This window comes from Doryrhamphus excisus, chromosome 7 (assembly GCF_030265055.1).
Source record: "Doryrhamphus excisus isolate RoL2022-K1 chromosome 7, RoL_Dexc_1.0, whole genome shotgun sequence".
NCBI classification, from domain to species: Eukaryota; Metazoa; Chordata; class Actinopteri; order Syngnathiformes; family Syngnathidae; genus Doryrhamphus; species Doryrhamphus excisus.
In genome coordinates, this window is record NC_080472.1 from 4,181,663 (window position 1) to 4,201,170 (window position 19,508).

The window sequence follows — 19,508 nt, forward strand, 5'->3', positions numbered from 1 at the left end:
ATGACAATGCGGAGATACCTGAAGAAGTGGTTGTTGCCCCAGAGGATGCGGTCGCCATGGTGAAGCTGCAGCGCCGTGGTCACCGGGGATCCGTTGACACAAGTCCTGAAAGGACGGCGAGAAAGCACAGATTGAAGAAGCGTTAAAGAGGAAATACAAACTTATACAGCTCATATTCTCATGCTCTTTACCGAGCGTTGGGGTAGGGGGTGAGGATGACGGCGGTGTCGCCCGTGATGTCGATGACGCAGTGCTCGGCCTGGATGCCCATCCCACACAGCTGGATGTCCTGGGAGTCTGCAGAGCCCACCTGAGTGTGGTCCTCCTGAAACAACAAAAAAGTATGTCCATAAAAATATACAAACCAAGGAACAGGAAGTGAAGGCACCAAATGCTTTATTACATCCTTTGTCCTCGTGTCACGAGGTACATTATTAAAAAATCAGGGGTCTCAAACTCAATTTACTTGGGGAAGTGTGGAAGTGGTCATTTGTCGGCTTCTTCGATCTTCTTTCTACACTCTTTGGAATTTTGCCCGTCATCCACAATCCTTACTTAAAACTACTTTTCCCTTTTGTGTGCGTTCTAAAGAGAGGAATACAGCTAGCATGTGGGAGGCAACGATGCACGTAATGGGACACATATTTCGACTACAAAAAAAAGCAATGTGATGTGAGGAATGTTATAATAATATAATATAATATAATATATATAGTATATATTAATAATTATAATTATAATAATCATAATATAATTAAATAATAATAAGCAATATAAATAATAATAATATAATAATTATATATAATTAATTAACATAATATATAATATAATAATAATATATAATTAATTAATATGTTATATATTAATTCATTCATTCATTTTCTACCGCTTTTTCCTCACGAGGGTCGCGGGGGGTGCTGGAGCCTATCCCAGCTGTCTTTGGGCGAGAGGCGGGGTACACCCTGGACTGGTGGCCAGCCAATCACAGGGCACATATAGACAAACAACCATTCACACTCACATTCATACCTATGGACAATTTGGAGTCGCTAATTAACCTAGCATGTTTTTTGGAATGTGGGAGGAAACCGGAGTACCCGGAGAAAACCCACGCATGCACGGGGAGAACATGCAAACTCCACACAGAGATGGCCGAGGGTGGAATTGAACCCTGGTCTCCTAGCTGTGAGGTCTGCGCGCTAACCACTCAACCACCGTGCCGCCCTAATATATATTAATATATAATATAATAATAATAATAATAGGACTGTAAAGGTGACTATAGGGGTGTTATTTCATGTCTGCAGGGCTCTAATGATGTTAAAACCTGCATTCAGAGTCATACACAGGATTTCTATGCTGTAAGAAAATAATGTGTTTATTAATATTGAATCCTACTTTGCAAAACTCACTCATAACGATTGGGACGTGAAAGCAACGAAGCGCCATAAACGAGGGATCACTGTACCTTCAGGTAGTACACCAGCAGCTCATTGAGGGCTGGATCTGCATTGAGGTTGACCAGAAAGCTCTTATCATCACCCACTTTAATTCCTGAAGACTGCAGGGAAATGCCCAGACTCTCCAGCTGCTTCTGACGCTCCTTTGTGGTAGAAGAAGAAGGAGAGCATGTAGCGTTCCAAACGCACAGCCATTCATGGACTTCATGGTCTCACCTGTGCAACCTCTTCTGTCTTGCGAAGCTTATCCTCCCACGTGATGGTCATCTCTTGAATCAGCTTCTCAGACTCCTCCAGACGCTCCTTCAGCTCCGGAGCTTTCAGCGACTGAGTCGGAGACGAAGAACAGATGATGATGATGATCTTTTGAGGATCAGCTCAACGGAGACTCACCTCAGCTTGAGTTAGCTGCACTCGCAGTTTCTCCACCTCCTCTCGGAGCTCCCTGATGATGCGAGCGTTGGGGTCCTCGTTGACGACGGCGTGGTTCACGATGCTCTTCGCTCGGTCCGCATAGCGCAGCGTGGAGAGCGTCTCCTCGTAATTGTCCGCCGCTGGGCTGACGGTTGCCACCATCGCTGTGCGACTGTTGCCGCCGAGACAGTCCTGGAGAGCAGCAGGTTTGGACCAAGAAGACATGAGAAGAACACGAATGCAGAAAGAAAGGCAAAGGTGCGTGTGTGTACCTTCAGCAGCCATGTAAGCACAGAGTCCCTGTAGGGAACAAACTTGGTCTTGTTCTTGGCTGTTCCTTGCTCTGCCAGAGCGGAGATCACCAGGCCGAGTGTCGTCAGAGACCTGACAAGCACACAGCCCACACTTTCAATGCCGTGGGTCAGACCTCTCCCTTCACGAGTGATATTACTTTGGGCATAAAGTCGATGCAAGGCTCCGTCTTATCTGAAAATGTTACTTTGCTAAATGGTTGTCATACATAAAGAAACACTGTGTTAACCCGATCAAAGATCCTCTATACGGCAGGAGTGCTCTGCTGTTTTTAACAACCTACTGCAAAAATGCACGTCAAATATCCTCTACTGTATGTGCCAAGAGTGCTCTGCTAATTCAAAGGACCTAACTGCTGCAAAAACGCTAGTCAAAGATCCTCTATACCAAGGGTCTCAAACACGCGGCCCACTAGTTTGTTTTTAAATTTTTTTGTTTTTAATAAAAAAATTTTTTGTTTGTTTTTTTTTTTTGAAAAGTGGCCCCCAAGTAAATTGAGTTTGAGACCCCTGCTCTAGGTGCACTCTTTTAAAGGTGCTGTCTTTTCAGAACTATTGTAAAAAAAATAAAACAAAACAAAGAAAACACTACCAAAGATCCTCTATTAGAGGAGATCTCTGATGTATAGACCATCTATACATGGAGAGTACTCTGCTGACTTTAAGGACCTACTGCAAAAACATAAAAAAAAAAAAAAAAAACACTGGTCAAAGATCATTTATACAAGAAGAGGGCCTAGTGCAGAAGCATAAAAAAGGCTCTGCTGTTTTCCAGCAATCTTCCAGAGTAGTCTGATGCCATTGATGTGTAGGATCTCATATTGAGAACATATGGAAAACAGTCTGTGTGTGTGTATTTGTGTGTGTGTTTGTGTGTGTGTGTGTGGCTCTTGCATACTTGTTGATGTTGCTTCCCTCTTTGAGGCGCTCTCCTGCTGCTCCAGTTTTTGCCGCTCGTTCACTTCCGGCCAAGTCCACTAAACTCAACCGACTCACTTTCTCACCGCTCGTCTGCAGTGCAAAAGAGAGAGCGAGAGAGAGGGAGAGGGAGAGAGAGAGAGAGAGAGAGAGAGAGAGAGAGGATCCCATGATGAGTTGTTTCCCCAGAAACACCAGAAGACTCAGACACAGTCCACGCGAGTCATCCGAGGACTACAAACGTCCTTTTGTGTTTTCTTCAGCACCCATAATAAGACCCAAGACCGCTAACGCTGATGTTGCAGTGACTGGCTCGCCGCCACCAACGTGTGTTTGCTTCATGACCAGCCAAGCGAGGGGGGGGGGGGGGGGGGGGCGGAAGGCGGTGTCAGCTGACGAGCGACACGGCGTCTCAATTATTTATGGCGTGTGCCGGTGGCCCGGGTTTGGCTGCAGGTTGAGAGCGAGCGGGAAAGGAGACTAAGTGGGTTTAAAAAAAATAAAAAGGACGGAGAATTTGTCACATTTTAGCCATTTTGGGGCTTTTTGTTCCCGGGTAGACAGATGACATCATCCTGTTCAATAAGGAGCTTTTTTTTTTTCAGGGAAAGACTTTTATCAGCACGAAAAATTAATAATCAATCATCAGCTGTCCAACCATTTATACCAGGGGTCTCAAACACGCGGCCCGCGGGCCATATGTGGCCCGCAGGACACTAGTTTGAGGCCCCCCGCCTTGATATGAAAGTTTAATGTGAGTGCGGCCCGCGCAAGTTTGATATGAATGCTGTATGGTATCATGTACCCAGAAAAAATTATTACGTTTGATTAATGTTTATGTTAAAGGTTAAATAACTGTTAATAGTTATCCTCCCTATCCGTGTGGAAGTGGTAAGTTTTTGGCTATTTCAGTTTAAAGGAAATAACTTGAAGGCTACCGTTTAGGTTGCTAGCTCTCGCTAGTTTGCGAGTTAGCATGTGTCTCAAGACCCTGCAGTTGCGCAATATGTTGTAAATAAAAAAAGTATAAATGTGACTATAGTCGTGTTTTGTCATGTCTACAGGGCTCTAATAATGCTTTGTTCATTTTAATCTGAAAAAAATAATTTGTCTACCCACCAACTATATGTGGTTTCTTAAGTTTTTATTATTTGCCGTTTTATTATTATTATTATATTTATTACTGATTGATTGATTTTCTTTATTCTTGATTTGTTTATTTATTTTTCATCTTATTTTGTGCAGAAAAATTAAAAGTAAGATATTTGAGAACAGTGGAATGTTTTATCAGAGCTTTTCTTGTAGAAAATCGGAAACCAAAGCTCTGAAAAAGTTTGTATATTTTTCTTAATAAATGCGTTTGTTTTTTTTTAGAAAACCTGATGCGACCCAGCCTTGCCCAGACCCTAGCTCCAGTGGCCCCCAGGTAAATTGAGTTTGAAACCCCTAATTTATACTGAAGGATATGAGATCATCTTAACTCCCCTGAGGCGCTGAGATCACATCCTTACTTTCCAATAAACATCAAGTCCAATTCTTTATGTCAAATACGTCAACATTTAAAATGTACTGTATGCAAATGCTATTAGGCTGCACGGTGGTCGAGTGGTTAGCGCGCAGACCTCACAGCTAGAAGACGCGAGTTCAATTCCACCCTCTGTGTGGAGTTTGCATGTTCTCCCTGTGAATGCGTGGGTTTTCTCCGTGTAGTCCGGTTTCCTCCCACATTCCAAAAAACATGCTACGTTAATTAGCGACTCCAAATTGTCCATAGGTATGAATGAATGTGAGTGTGAATGGTTGTTTGTCTATATGTGCCCTGTGATTGGCTGGCGACCAGTCGAGGGTGGGATAGGCTCCAGCACCCCCCGCAACCCTCGTGAGGAAAAAGCGGTAGAAAATGAATGAATGAATGTATGCAAACGCCTCCAAACCGAGGCTACCGCTATGCTAACATTCCCCAGCATGTACGGGTGTCTTCTTACCCCAGACTGTACGTCCGTAAGAGTGTGCGTCAGGATGATGTTGAAGACGGCGTGCGATCGACTGCTCTCCTCATTCATGTTGGTGGCAGCCACCGTGCGAGATTTATTCCCCTCCGACATCAGAGACTCAATGTCCTGTGGACGATTGGGTACAGTGTGTTGTCACGTGAACATGCTAGATGTTCGACACATACAGATGGTGCTAAGATGCTAGATAAAGATGATGGATGTCATATCTCTCTACCTTGTAGCTGGCCACCGCTAGCCGAGACAGGCCATCCACGTAAGGACCCAACACTTTGTGCTCTCTCACCCTCAGCGTTTGTCGACCCCTGAGAAGAAAGCATGAAGTTCCTTGTACTTTAGTGTTAATTTTTTTTCTGCAGCCCTCGTTTTGACCCCAATGCACACTTCCAACTTCATCGTTTACAAAGCACATATGGTGGTCAGATGGTCAGGCTCTACTTTAGAGGTGAAAGGGCTGGCAAGCGAGCAAAGGTCAAAGGTTGCCGTGTCTGGGGTGCGCAGACCGGAGGCCAGCGGTGCTGATTTAGTGTTGGCCTGCATGGACGTCAACTGGCCTCAGCAGCTGGCCTGAGAATGAATGCATCACTTTCTCTCACTTCGGATGTTAAAACACACTAGTGTGTCCGACGTGAATGCACCTTTCTAAGGCTTCAGCAACATTTTATTTTTGGATATTTCACGTCTATGTCCAGAAAAATAAGTCCTGTGTGAAATGCCGTTGGCAAATAAAAATATTTTTTTCACCAACTCCAACCACTTCATGCCTGAGCTTGCCTCGTAAAAAAAAAAAATTCAGGGAGGCATAGCCAAGCAGAGCTGTGGGGAGGGTTGTCCTAGAGTGTATCTGGTCTACAGCGATGCCCATATAAGGAAGGTCAGTGTGAGGTCACAGGGAGCCACTTCTTTCACAGCTCATTATGTGAAACTTTTCCATCATTTAGTCATTTAAGAATACAACATTCTAAAAAACGGGCGGCACGGTGTCGAGTGGTTAGCGCGCAGACCAGGGTTCAATTCCACCCTCGGCCATCTTTGTGTGGAGTTTGCATGTTCTCCCCCCGTGCATGCGTGGCTTTTCTCCGGTTACTCCGGTTTCCTCCCACATTCCAAAAAACATGCTAGGTTAATTAGCGACTCCAAATTGCCCATATGTATGAATGTGAGTGTGAATGGTTGTTTGTCTATATGTGGCCTGTGATTGGCTGGCCACCAGTCCAGGGTGTACCCCGCCTCGAGCCTGAAGACAGCTGGGATAGGCTCCAGCACCCCCGCGACCCTCATGAGGAAAAAGCGGTCGAAAATGAATGAATGAATGAACATTCTAAAAACATTTAAAGGTAAAAAGGCATAATATTCCCCCTTTAAATGACTGCTTTCCTTTTCTTATTTTTTGCTGTCATGAGCGCTTTAAAAAAGGGACTCATGGCAAAAAAAAAAAATGGCAACTTGTAGGACCTACCCTTTAGGATCCAGCAAATCCCGGACCTTTTCGTTGTAGATCTCCATGTAGGAAACCTCCACGGTAAACTTCTCCTGCTCCCGCTGTTCCGTCTGGGTTCTGTCAAACAAAGCGCTGCAAAGCCGAGGAATGAGGCCCGGCTGGTCCCCGGAACCCATCATGGTGTAGGACTTTCCGGAACCTACGTACACAGGAATGGGGAAGGTGGTCTTTCTGAGGTTTGGAAATGTGAAACGCTGGTGGATAAATTTCCAAAAATACACCTGAAGGATATTGTGCAAAATTAATGAGACGAAAAGTGAAGATCTTTGCTTTCCGGAACGTTTGGCATGGCTGCTTTTACAAAGACGGGATGACATAATTATTTTTATTATTTATTATAATTATTATTTATTATTTTTATTTTATTAATAATTATATTATTATTATAATTATGATTCACATAATATTTTCTTTTTTTTCTACCTAATTTTTCCAATATTATTTTGTTTTGTTTGATTTTCATAATATAATGACTTTAAAATAATATTTTTTATTTAATATTTCAACTCTACGCTACTAAAAATTAGTTTATTTATCCTCATATTATACGTGTATTCTTGTGAAACCTTCCTCATTAGAATTACTTTTAAATTAATGTATATAAATATGTAAGATAATTTTTTTTTTTTACAATTTTCTATTTCATCTTCTCGTCTTTATTCTTGTTACATCGTAACTTTTCTACAATGTCATTTTGTAACTTTATTTTGTTTCTCATATTACGACTTTTTACGACAAAAAAAATGAAAAAATTCTTTAATATTTATAGTCTACTCTACTAAAATAACTTTCCTCATAATATCACAACTTCATTTTATTTCATAAAATCTTCTCGTCTTTATTCTTGTTACATCGTAACTTTTCTACAATGTCATTTTGTAACTTTATTTTGTTTCTCATATTACGACTAAAAAAAACATAACTTTTTACGACTTTTGACGACAAAAAAAATGAAAAAATTCTTTAATATTTATAGTCTACGCTACTAAAATAACTTTCCTCATAATATCACAACTTCATTTTATTTAATTAAATTACAGCTTTTTCTCATTTTTAGCCGCAGACTGCAAATGGACTCAGCAAAAAAATGGGCGAAATGAAGTGAGAAAAAAGCTTACACGTTGATACTAAAAACGCCTCTAGGAGTCAATATGATCAATACACGAGTATCCCGATGGTCTCACCAGTTTGTCCGTAGGCAAAGATACAGGCATTGTAGCCCAGGAAGGCATTATGAAGAAGACTTTCCCCAAGGCACTGAAACACCACCTCCTGACCTGAAGGCGTAAAAGGAATAGAATATTTACGGTATGGACGTCAAGTGGATGCTAGGTGCTACGACTCACCGGCAAACTTGTCTTTGTCTGACTCGTCCATGGACCAGAAGCAGTAATCGTAGGCAAACACCTGAGAACACACACATTTGTAGATTGCAGTATGCGGTTTATAATATAATTATATACACTTTATGACAGGGGTGTCAAACACGTGGCCACATTTGGCCCGCAGGACACTAGTTTGAGGCCCCCGCCTTGATATGAAAGTTTAATGTTAGTGCGGCCCGCGCAAGTTTGATATGGATGCTGTATGGTATCATGTACACAGAAAAAAATATTAAGTTTGATTAATGTTCATGTTAAAGGTTAAATAAGTGTTAATAGTTATCCTACCTATCCGTGTGGAAGTGGTAAGTTTTTGGCTATTTAAGGTTAAAGGAAATAACTTGGAGGCTACCGTTTAGGTCGCTAGCTCTCTAGTTTGCGAGTTAGCATGTGTCTCAAGACCCTGCAGTTGCGCGATATGTTGTAAATCAGGGGTCTCAAACACGTGGCCCGCGGGCCAAATGTGGCCCGCAGGACACTAGTTTGAGGCCCGCGCCTTGATATGAAAGTTTAATGTTAGTGCGGCCCGCGCAAGTTTGATATGGATGCTGTATGGTATCATGTACCCAGAAAAAAAATATTACGTTTGATTAATGTTCATGTTAATGGTTAAATAACTGTTAATAGTTATCCTCCCTATCCGTGTGGAAGTGGTAAGTTTTTGTTTTTTTTAAGTTTAAAGGAAATAACTTGGAGGCTACCATTTAGGTTGCTAGCTCTCTAGTTTGCGAGTTAGCATGTGTCTCAAGACCCTGCAGTTGTGCAATATGTTGTAAATAAAAAAAGTAAAAATGTGACTATAGTCGTGTTTTGTCATGTGTACAGGGCTCTAATAATGCTTTGTTCATTTTAATCTGAAAAAAATAATTTGTCTACCCACCAACTATATGTGGTTTCTTAAGTTTTTATTATTTGCCGTTTTATTATTATTATTATATTTATTTATTACTGATTGATTGATTTTCTTTATTCTTGATTTAACTTGTTTTCTCGTGTTATAAAAGGGAAAGAATTATGTGTTCATGTTTCACATAAGGATTGTTAATGATGGGCAACCCCCATCCCCAAAGTGCAGTTCCCCTTTAAGAAAGAAAAAAAAACCTCCTAGCAGAGAAAGCGAGCATGAAATCGAGGGCCTAGTGGCTGTTTTTCCACAGGGAGTGAGCGAGCGAGGAAGACAGCGGCGTCTTTGTGGAAGGTGCGGATGAGTCACGAGCACAGAATTAGCTTGGGTGCTGCCAAGAGTCAAAGTCGCCGTTACCTTGGACTGGTTCCTGGTGATGTCACGTCATGGGGGGGTCAGGGCGCACACGGGAGCATGTGGGCACAGAGAAGAGGGGACATTTCACACAGATTAGTGAGAGGGCACGGCGAAGGAAAAAAGCACAGTCACGTGTTATTCTAATAAAGAGGAGAAAAACGGCGGCAAAAATAGACGGGAGTCGACGAGAGGCAACGGATGCAAGATCAAGGCACGTCCATCACACATTTTATAGACCTTTGCATGTGTGCGTGCTTGTTTACTCCTGATTGTTTGTCACAGCCAAGTGTGTAGTGTGTATCTCCGGGTGGGGGGGGGTGGGGCTGATTGGTACGAGAGCTGGCATAGCCAGGAGCATCGGGACATAAAGAGGTTAGTGGGTGGAGGTCAGAATAAATACAGAGTGACATTTAAGACGAGCGTTACTCAGAGAAGCAGACGTTCACATGACGTCCTGCTATGCTGATGATGATGATGATTTGCACATCCTGACCACGCCCTTTATTGCGTCTTTTATGATATCTTGGTTACTTGTCTTGTTAAATGTTTTTTTTTATGTTTTGTATCTTTTACTAATCCTTGATGGACAGCACATTGAGAGCAACTTTCATTTATTCAAAGTAAAGACCTCAAACTCGAGACGAGACTGGGTCCGCAAAAACGAGACTGAGGTTGGGTCGCTAGAGCAGCACCCTAGGGTAGGGAAACCCGGACTACCATCTCCTTGGCGACTTCGTCCAGCTCCTCCTTCCCCTGAATGTGCCCTGAAGAAGGATGGAGAGCCCAGCCACCCGATGGAGAAAACTAATTTCCACCTCTTGTACCCGCCGCCATCTTGTCGGAGGACCGCAGGGTCCGCTGGACTTGATATGGTAAAAGCAGATCAGATAAATAAGAAGGTGCAAAGGGCATTTAAAAACCAGTACGAGAATCTTAAAATCGATCCTGAAGCGGAGCCAGCAGGACCGCATCATCTGCAAAAAGCGGAGAACCGATCCTGCAGCCACCAAACCGGAACCCCCTCAAACGCCTCGGCTGCGCCCCCGGTGAAGTACAACGCTCACTGGAAACAGATCCGACTCATTCCCAGCAATGCCAACCCAAACTCTGACATTCGCTCATTCAGGGAACAAACCTGGCCTGAATTGGGTGGTCCGGTACCCCATACTATTCAAAACACATCAAGTTTTATTCTCACGAGATGTCGTCACCCTACAACAGGGGTCTCAAACATGCAGCCCGTGGGCCAAATGTGGCCCGCAGGACACTAGTTTGAGGCCCCCACGCAAGTTTGATATGGATGCTGTATGGTATCATGTACCCAGAAAAAAATTATTACGTTTGATTAATGTTCATGTTAAAGGTTAAATAACTGTTAATAGTTATCCTCCCTATCCGTGTGGAAGTGGTAAGTTTTTGGCTATTTAAGTTTAAAGGAAATAACTTGAAGGCTACCGTTTAGGTCGCTAGCTCTCTAGTTTGCGAGTTAGCATGTGTCTCAAGACCCTGCAGTTGCGCAATATGTTGTAAATAAAAAAAGTATAAATGTGACTATAGTTGTGTTTTGTCATGTCTACAGGGCTCTAATAATGCTTTGTTTATTTTAATCTGAAAAAAATCATGTCTACCCACCAACTATATGTGGTTTCTTAAGTTTTTATTATTATTATTATTATTATTATATTTATTTATTACTGATTGATTGATTTTCTTTATTCTTGATTTGTTTATTTATTTTTAATCTTATTTTGTGCAGAAAAAAAATTAAGCTATTTGAGAACAGTGGAATTTTTTATCAGAGCTTTTATTGTAGAAAATCGGAACCAAAGCACTGAAAAAGTTTGTATATTTTTCTGTTAATAAATGCGTTTGTTTTTTTTTTGGAAACCTGATGCGGCCCAGCCTTGCCCAGACCCTAGCTCCAGTGGCCCCCCCAGGTACAAGATACCAAAACGTGGCTGTGGTGCACCGTTCCGCCCCTACTAGAGCACCGTACAAAGCGTATGTAACTCTTTGTTCTTTGTGTTTGTGACAAAAAACAAAGCCTGCAACCACCAAAAGTGCACACATGCAATATTCTGCCGCTCATTAGTTAGCGCTGCTGGGCACTTCATTTGCATATATGGTAATTAGCAGCTCTGGCTCTCAAATGAACTATTGTTGGTCATCAAGACATTACCAGAAGGTTGTTAGAGGGACATCACTTAAAGGGACGCCAAGCTATGCTAAAGGAACCTGAGACGTGGAAATTCCACGGCCGACCACAACTCTGCAAATAATCGAGTCAAGATTGGAGTTCGCATCATCATTCATGACTCCCATCTGAAAACCATTTCCCCACGGTTCCTCGACCGCAATCTTATTTGCCTCCCCCCCGATGTTCCATCAAGCAAGAAGGTTGTCGTACGACGCCAGACTGGCACGTTACATCATTAAGCAAAATGAATACATGCACTCCAAAGCTGCTCAATGTGGTTCCATCCAATGATGGTGGCAGATGCTTTCCTGTGAAACATATTCCGGCCATCACGCTCCCTCTCCATCTGTACAGGCTGGCATCAGCAGCCTCACGCTGGCAGGCTGGCAAATGTGTGCCAGATGGGTCAGGGGGACCTGCTGGCGCTACTGGGAGTAAAATAAAACCCCGGCGAAATCCCAACGGAGGTAGGAATGTTGCTGATGCTGTATTATTCATAAACTAAATGTTGCTTCCCATGTGGCTAGCAATGACACTTTGGTGCTTCCATGCCAACATCGGTGGCGTCCTGGTGCTTAGGTGCCGACAGCGGTGAGGTCCTGGTGCTTAGGTGCCGACATCGGCGGCGTCCTGGTGCTTAGGTGCCGACATCGGCGGCGTCCTGGTGCTTAGGTGCCGACATCGGCGGCGTCCTGGTGCTTAGGTGCCGACATCGGCGGCGTCCTGGTGCTTAGGTGCCGACATCGGCGGCGTCCTGGTGTTTCCATGCCAACAGCGGCGCCGTCCTGGTGCTTCCACGCCAAAACATCGGTGCTCTCCTGGTGCTTCCATGCCAACAGCGGTGCTCTCCTTGTGTTTCCGTGCCAACAGCGGTGCTCTCCTGGTGCTTAGATGCCAACAGTGGTGCTGTCCTGGTGCTTTGGTTTTAATGCCATGCATGATTGACCCACATTATATCTGATCAAGGAACTTGATGCTAACAGTTATGTGTTATTATTGCTGATCTTGTCTATTTTATTAGGGAATATGATTATAACAGGTGGCTATAGGGGTGCTATGTCATGTTTTCAGGGCTCTCAGATAACCTCCAGACATTATGAGTCAATAGTATCCATCAGAGGTTTGACAGAAACAAGGGCTGATGTAAACCACTGATGTATAAACAAATGGGGAAAAATTATTATCAGTGTATTTTCAGCTACATGTAGGTTGCTTGCATGGTAGGCGGGCGGGGTGGGGTGGGGTAGTGGGGTGGACCAAATCAGTCGTCTGTGTGAGCCCGAGGCTCTCCCTCCCCCCCTTCCTCCTGTGCCGAAGACGAGCTGACAGATGATGCAGCCAGAGGTAAAAAGCAAAGTAAACAAAAAAAAAAAAGAACCCCGCCCACATGCTATTTACTGTCTTTTCTTGTGGGAAGTCTGACATGACCACAAAGCTCCTTCTTCATGAACCAGCAAAACTTCTGCTCAAGTCCACCCTTAACACTTCTTACTCTTCCTCTGACGCACTTGATGGAACCCAAATACTTGACGCGGGCGGGAATTCCTGCCCACAACTTCAATGATGAAGCAGCTTCCGAGACGAGGAAACAAGTAGGAATGGCACTCGGTCAAGCAGAGGCCGCCGAGGTTGTACAACAGGGGTCTCAAACACGCGGCAGGACACTAGTTTGAGGCCCCCGCCTTGATATGAAAGTTTAATGTTAGTGCGCCCCACGCAAGTTTGATATGGATGCTGTATGGTATCATGTACCCAGAAAAAATTATTACGTTTGATTAATGTTCATGTTAAAGGTTAGCATGTGTCTCAAGACCCTGCAGTTGCGCAATATGTTGTAAAAAAAAAAAAAAAAAAAAAAAAAAAAAAAAAGAGTATAAATGTGACTATAGTCGTGTTTTGTCATGTGTACAGGGCTCTAATAATGCTTTGTTCATTTTAATCTGAAAAAAATAATTTGTCTACCCACCAACTATATGTGGTTTCTTAAGTTTTTATTATTTGCCGTTTTATTATTATTATTATATTTGTTTATTACTGATTGATTTTCTTTATTCTTGATTTGTTTATTTATTTTTCATCTTTATTTGTGCAGAAAAATAAAAATTAAGATATTTGAGAACAGTGGAATGTTTTATCAGAGCTTTTATTGTAGAAAATCGGAACCAAAGCACTGAAAAAATTTGTATATTTTTCTGTTTTTAATAATTTTTTTTTTTTTTTTTTTTTGAAAACCTGATGCAGCCCAGCCTTGGCTAGACCCTAGCTCCAGTGCCCCCCCAGGTAAATTGAGTTTGAGACAGTAAGGGAACAAAAAGCAAAACTGCTTAGCTTTTGTATAAATTTCAACCCCATTCCTGATCTCTATCGAGCAAACAAAGCCTTGGTGGAGGTAATCCCGTGTCAAGTGATTGCGGCACTTGACACGGTTCCGATTTTCTACAATAAAAGCTCTGATAAAGTCTTCACACTGTGACATGCAGAGTGATGACACCTTTACAGCTCGCCCGTTGTTGTCATCCCTCGGAAGGTCCGTTCCGTTAATGAGATAAGCCGTCAGCACCCAACCCCCCCCTCCCCTGCCGACAAATGTGGAGTGAGGTGCTCGGAAGAGCCACGAACCCGCCTCCCTTCAGGGCCCCGGCTCCTCCGCTCTCATCACCGTCATTTCGAAAATATCTTAATGCATGGCTGCCCTCCCCTCTTCTCCACTGTTCTTGCATTGTTGTTTTCCCCCCTCCTTTTTCTGGGACTGTACCATCTCGGGCTGCGTGTGGGAAGAATGAGGAGTGGAGGATGGAGTTATTAGGGGAGAGGTGTGGGAGGCTGGGCCTGAGAGTGGAATGTTAAACCCGAAGCAGAGTTGGCGTCAATGAGACACAATGCATAATAACCACGGCTGCAGCGCCACGTGCATCGATACATACATGCATGTTATTCTACATTTCACATTTCACGCAGTGGAGAAAACGCCTCACAATGGCGCTTTCTGTGTTTCGGTCTCGTTTGCTGTTATTAAAAAAAAAAAAAAAAAGGAGGCCTGCAGTCATTCCAAGCCAGAGAGACGCACAAGAAGACTACTGTGTCCTGCTCAAACTGATCATAGTGCTAATTTCACCCAGGCGAGCACTGGAGGAACATGCAAAACACTACGGATGAACACGGAGGAACATGGTCTGCAAACAGGGTTCTCTTGGGTTCTCTTGACTTAAGAGCACAGCTATTAACCTTCCTCTTGTGTTAGATTTCTGGTATCATCTCTTAGGTTTTGACCCATGTATTAAATCAGCTATAAAATACACTAAAAACAATAAGTTACAGTAAACCTCGGATATATCGGACTCGGATATATCGGAAATTCGCTGACAACGGACAGATAAAAAAGAACCGATTTTTCTGTAATGCATTTCCAATAAAAATTCATTGCATATATCGGATTTTTTATAACGGATTTCGCCTATTTCGGACAAAATCTCCAGTCCCGTTCCAATGCATTTCCATTAAATTTCCCTCGCATATATCGGATGGCCGCATCGTTATGCTAATCTTGTTGATGTCACTGGCTATTGTCTTTCTTTTGGCTCCAGATTTAGGACAAATATAAAAGTGAGTGACGTCAATAATACTAGCACAGCAGTGAATGAGATCTTAACCTCACTATTGGAAATAACGTAGGCCTGACGGGCGTAACAGGGCCTAGCTTAATTAACAATTTGTTATGCTCAGAGTCCAATAAAGTTAAATTCTCATTACCTTACGTCTCTTTTCATTGCCCAGTCCAGGTACATTGGAAACATAGTCAAGGAAGTGCCTTTTTATAACAGATAAAATCCGATTTACGCATATACCGGATATAAATCTGATGTATGCGTAAAACGGACATTTTCCGGTATACGCATATAACGGATTTCGCTTATATCGGACAAAACCAGTGGGAACAATTGAATCCGATATATCCGAGGTTTACTGTACCATCAAATTTGCTTCTCATGTCTTGGTTACCTTCTTAGGCTTCCTCATCCATGAAAATGTTGGTTTTAATAATTTTGATGTGGGCATGTAGGCCTTTTTTTGTCACTATACCCCTCAAATTAAATTTCCAAAAATGGTAAAATGAACCTCAAAAGAATCATATTAATAAATTTTATTTTTTGTTACGTGGCTATCACTGAGAGCTATAGAATATATCTCTTAAATCAATTAGTTTTATTTATTTTCTCATTTTAGTATTAATCGCTAAAGAAACGTCAATGGTGTTCGGGTGAATTTTGACCCATATATATATATAATATATATATAATATATATATGTCAAGAAAAGGTAGAAAAAGTTATTGTTTTCAGCAACAGAACTTTAGTATTTATATTATTATAAAAATAATAATATAATAAGAATACATAATGACTGGACAATCAAACATGCAAACATGATTTTGTGTGTTGTTTTATGCTTTTGTTTTTATTCAGCGAGAAGAAGGAGGCGCTTTCTTTGCTGGGCTACGGTAAAGAAAAATACGGTGGTGCCTTGGTTAAAGTCATTTAAAGTCCAACTCTAACCAAAGCGGACTCTAACCAAAGCAAGTGTTTTCAATAGAAAATCATGTAAATGCAATTAATCCATTCTAGACAGCTAAAAATGTTAACACAAAACACATTTAGTAGCCAATAATTATAGTTTAACATGCACAAAACAATAATGCTATCATAATAAAATAATAATATAATAATAAAACATAATGACTGGACAATCACAAACATTTACGGTAAAGAAAAATATGGTAGTGCCTTGGTTAAAAGCATTTAAAGTCCAACTCTAACCAAAGCGGACTCTAACCAAAGCAAGTGTTTCAATAGGAAATCATGTAAATGATTTATAGTCATATTATTATAACCGGGTCAAAACCGACCCTAACAATACAGTGGTCATAATTTCAACTAGACCATTTTAAAATGTAGTAAAAAAATATTTTTTTGGTTTTATTTTGTTGAAATAAAGTTTCCTGACAAAGTCAAAAAGCCTTGATGCAATAAACAAATGTTATGTGATTCTTTTAATGCATTAAAATGTAAAACGGGTCGGTGCCGACCCTAACACATGGGGAGGGTTAAGCAAAGTTGTTCTGGGGGGGGCGCATTACCCGCATTACCACCTTTGGCTCTCATTTTGACCCCAACAAAAGGCTAATAGTCAAACCTGTGCCCCAGTTTTCATATGATTTTTGTCTAATATTTATTCTAAAATGCCTCTTTTTCCGCTGTTGCATGTGAAAAATTAGTGTTTGTCCAAGCAACAGTCTTTGTTGGAGCAGCTTCCGTTTTGGTTTTTGATCAGCAGCACGCTTGTAGTTGATATAAAACCACTCAAGTCGGTGCAGGACCGTATCTGGACTGTCTGGGTTTGAATCGGGTGAGGGAAAGAATCATTCACTTTGGCGGCAAACCTGCACTTATGGCGAGTGTCTGTCTGTGGGCTGGATTACGCAAAGCAGCCTGAAACGACCCATTTAGTCTGTTATACTCGACATAATGGCCGCTCTCAGTCCGAAAACAAAACAAAAAAAAAATCTGTGCTAATGTACTAATGGACATGACACGGGAGGGCGTTCAGCCAAAACGTCAGTCAACGACCCCCGCTAACTCGGTTTGGTGGGGCCGACTTACTGAGTGGGAGTCAGCGCTCGGGCCGCTTAAAAAGTGACAATCCCAGCAGATACAATTGACTTGGATGGGGAATCCTGACTGTAGGCAAACGGAGATAATCCAGATGGAGTCAAGGATGGAGAAGCTGAGTCCGAGGCTGATGAGGAAGACGACAAACTGTGACGCAGCAGATCAGTCCATAGCTTCAAGTCTTTACTCTCAAGTTCTTATCTTATTCATCGATACAGATGTTGGACCAGTTGCATCAATGCAATGCGGTCGCTTCTCCCGCAAGCGAATGAATGATGGACACCACCACCGCTGCTCGCCCTCGGTCGATGAGGCTCACAGAAATAGCTTGTGAAGTCATCGAGACAACTATTTTGTCGGATTATTCGCCTGACGTGTGAATTCCCTGAGACAAACACGTTTTCTGACCTTCCAGACAAAAAGGCGCAGCTGACACAGCGTGCACCTGCAACATCAAGAGCTACATCCCCACTTCCTGTCAGCACCCCCCTCCCTCCCCGACTGACAAACAAGCAACCGCCGAGTAAAGAAGCGACATGAGAGGCATCTGCGGTCCCCCCCATCCTCCTGCTGCCGCTGCTTCCTTTTGTGAAGGCCACGGGGCAGCCAGAGAAACCGCCGCCTTGCTCTTGTTCAGTCCTCCATAAAAGTCAGCGGAGAAATGTTTATGGTCGACAGATGCTTGAGTGAATGAGGGAGTCATCCGTTGACTCTGCGCTCAAGGGGAAAAAAAGGGGGCTCCACGGTCAGTGGCGGCGACCCAAAGTTAACCTCCACCATGTTGCCACAGAAACGGAAGAGCTCAGAAAAAAGGGAGGAAGCCAGGCAGCGGGGAGAGAATGAAGGAAGAGTCCATCTTTTTTTTTTTTTATGTGTGATTGTCTCTTCTGCGGGGCGACACGGTGGACGAGTGGTTAGCGCGCAGACCTCACAGCTAGGAGACCAGGGTTCGATTCCACCCTCGGCCATCTCTGTGTGGAGTTTGCATGTTCTCCCCGTGCATGCGTGGGTTTTTTTCCCGGGTACTCCGGTTTCTTCCCACATTCCAAAAACATGCTAGGTTAATTAGCGACTCCAAATTGTCCATAGGTATGAATGTGAGTGTGAATGGTTGTTTGTCTATATGTGCCCTGTGATTGGCTGGCGACCAGTCCAGGGTGTACCCCGCCTCTCGCCTGAAGACAGCTGGGATAGGCTCCAACACCCCCGCGACCCTCGTGAGGAAAAGCGATAGAAAATGAATGAATGTTACAAAGCGGGCGGCACGGTAGTCGAGTGGTTAGCGCGCAGACCTCACAGCTAGGAGACCAGTGTTCGATTCCACCCTCGGCCATCTCTGTGTGGAGTTTGCATGTTCTCCCTGTGCATGCGTGGGTTTTTTTCCGGGTACTCCGGTTTCCTCCCACATTCCAAAAACATGCTAGGTTAATTAGCGACTCTAAATTGTCCATAGGTATGAATGTGAGTGTGAATGGTTGTTTGTCTATATGTGCCCTGTGATTGGCTGGCCACCAGTCCAGGGCGTACCCCGTCTCTCGCCCCGGAGACAGCTGGGATAGGCTCCAGCACCCCCCGCGACCCATGTGAGGAAAAAGCGGTAGAAAATGAATGAATGAATGAATGTCTCTTCTGGGCAAAGTCGGCCCGGAAGGCAGCGTTGTCGCTACACGTGTCCGCCCTGCCCCCTCCCAAAGATGACTTACTACAATCTCTGGGTCAGGTGTGACCTCCAACACGACATTCCAACACATCCCTGATGAATTAGCCTTCTCATCACGGAGCTTGCAGTCCAGACCGGGGTTTTTTTTTTTTGCTGTGGTAAAAATATCTCTTTATCTTACTGTCCACATGAAACGCTTTTAGCAGGCTGTCAAAGTGTACGCCAGCACAACAGGTGGCATGCATGCCGGTCCACTTAGTCACTGAACGAGGCTACAAGAACAACAACAGGGGAATCGGAAACATGGAATGGTAGAGAAGCCGAACTAAATATGACTGCAAAAAAAAACCAAAACAACCCACCGTGATATCGTGTAAAGGCCAAAAAAAGCTAAAACCATCATAAAAGGGTTTCTTCTACAGGAAGAGAAAAGTGGGAACTTTTCCTTTAAACCAGGAGAAGGAAAACCAGGATGTCCTGAAGCCGGTCCAAAGCAGTGACATCCCAATCAGGCACAAACCCAAACAACAAACAGCATCTGCTGTAAAAACAAACCAAGCGGGAAACCCGCCCATTTCTGCGAGTTCCATTAGCGGATTTTGTAGAGTTTCCTGCCAAGCGCCGCACGGTGACAACAAGGCCACATTCCATACACACACGGGGCCACCTCATTGGTCGGCCGCGACACAATAACATTTTCCAAAAGCATTGTGTTGTGTACAGCGG

The 19,508-nt window shown here is 43.2% G+C and overlaps 1 protein-coding gene across 4 annotated transcripts in view; it reads right to left on the reverse strand.

The window, feature by feature from the left end:
* kif13ba (kinesin family member 13Ba) overlaps positions 1 to 19,508 on the reverse strand; it is a 46,527-nt gene that overhangs the window by 18,643 nt on the left and 8,376 nt on the right. For all 4 annotated transcript variants that reach the window (XM_058078797.1, XM_058078800.1, XM_058078798.1 and 1 more), the window contains 13 exons: positions 9,260 to 9,272; positions 7,963 to 8,023; positions 7,801 to 7,893; positions 6,575 to 6,755; positions 5,333 to 5,420; positions 5,089 to 5,223; positions 3,084 to 3,196; positions 2,147 to 2,258; positions 1,854 to 2,066; positions 1,677 to 1,787; positions 1,469 to 1,603; positions 192 to 325; positions 19 to 105 (listed from right to left, as the gene is read on the reverse strand). In XM_058078797.1, the coding sequence (XP_057934780.1) occupies positions 19 to 105; positions 192 to 325; positions 1,469 to 1,603; positions 1,677 to 1,787; positions 1,854 to 2,066; positions 2,147 to 2,258; positions 3,084 to 3,196; positions 5,089 to 5,223; positions 5,333 to 5,420; positions 6,575 to 6,755; positions 7,801 to 7,893; positions 7,963 to 8,023; positions 9,260 to 9,272 (1,476 nt within the window). The remainder of the gene's footprint in view (positions 1 to 18; positions 106 to 191; positions 326 to 1,468; positions 1,604 to 1,676; positions 1,788 to 1,853; positions 2,067 to 2,146; positions 2,259 to 3,083; positions 3,197 to 5,088; positions 5,224 to 5,332; positions 5,421 to 6,574; positions 6,756 to 7,800; positions 7,894 to 7,962; positions 8,024 to 9,259; positions 9,273 to 19,508) is intronic.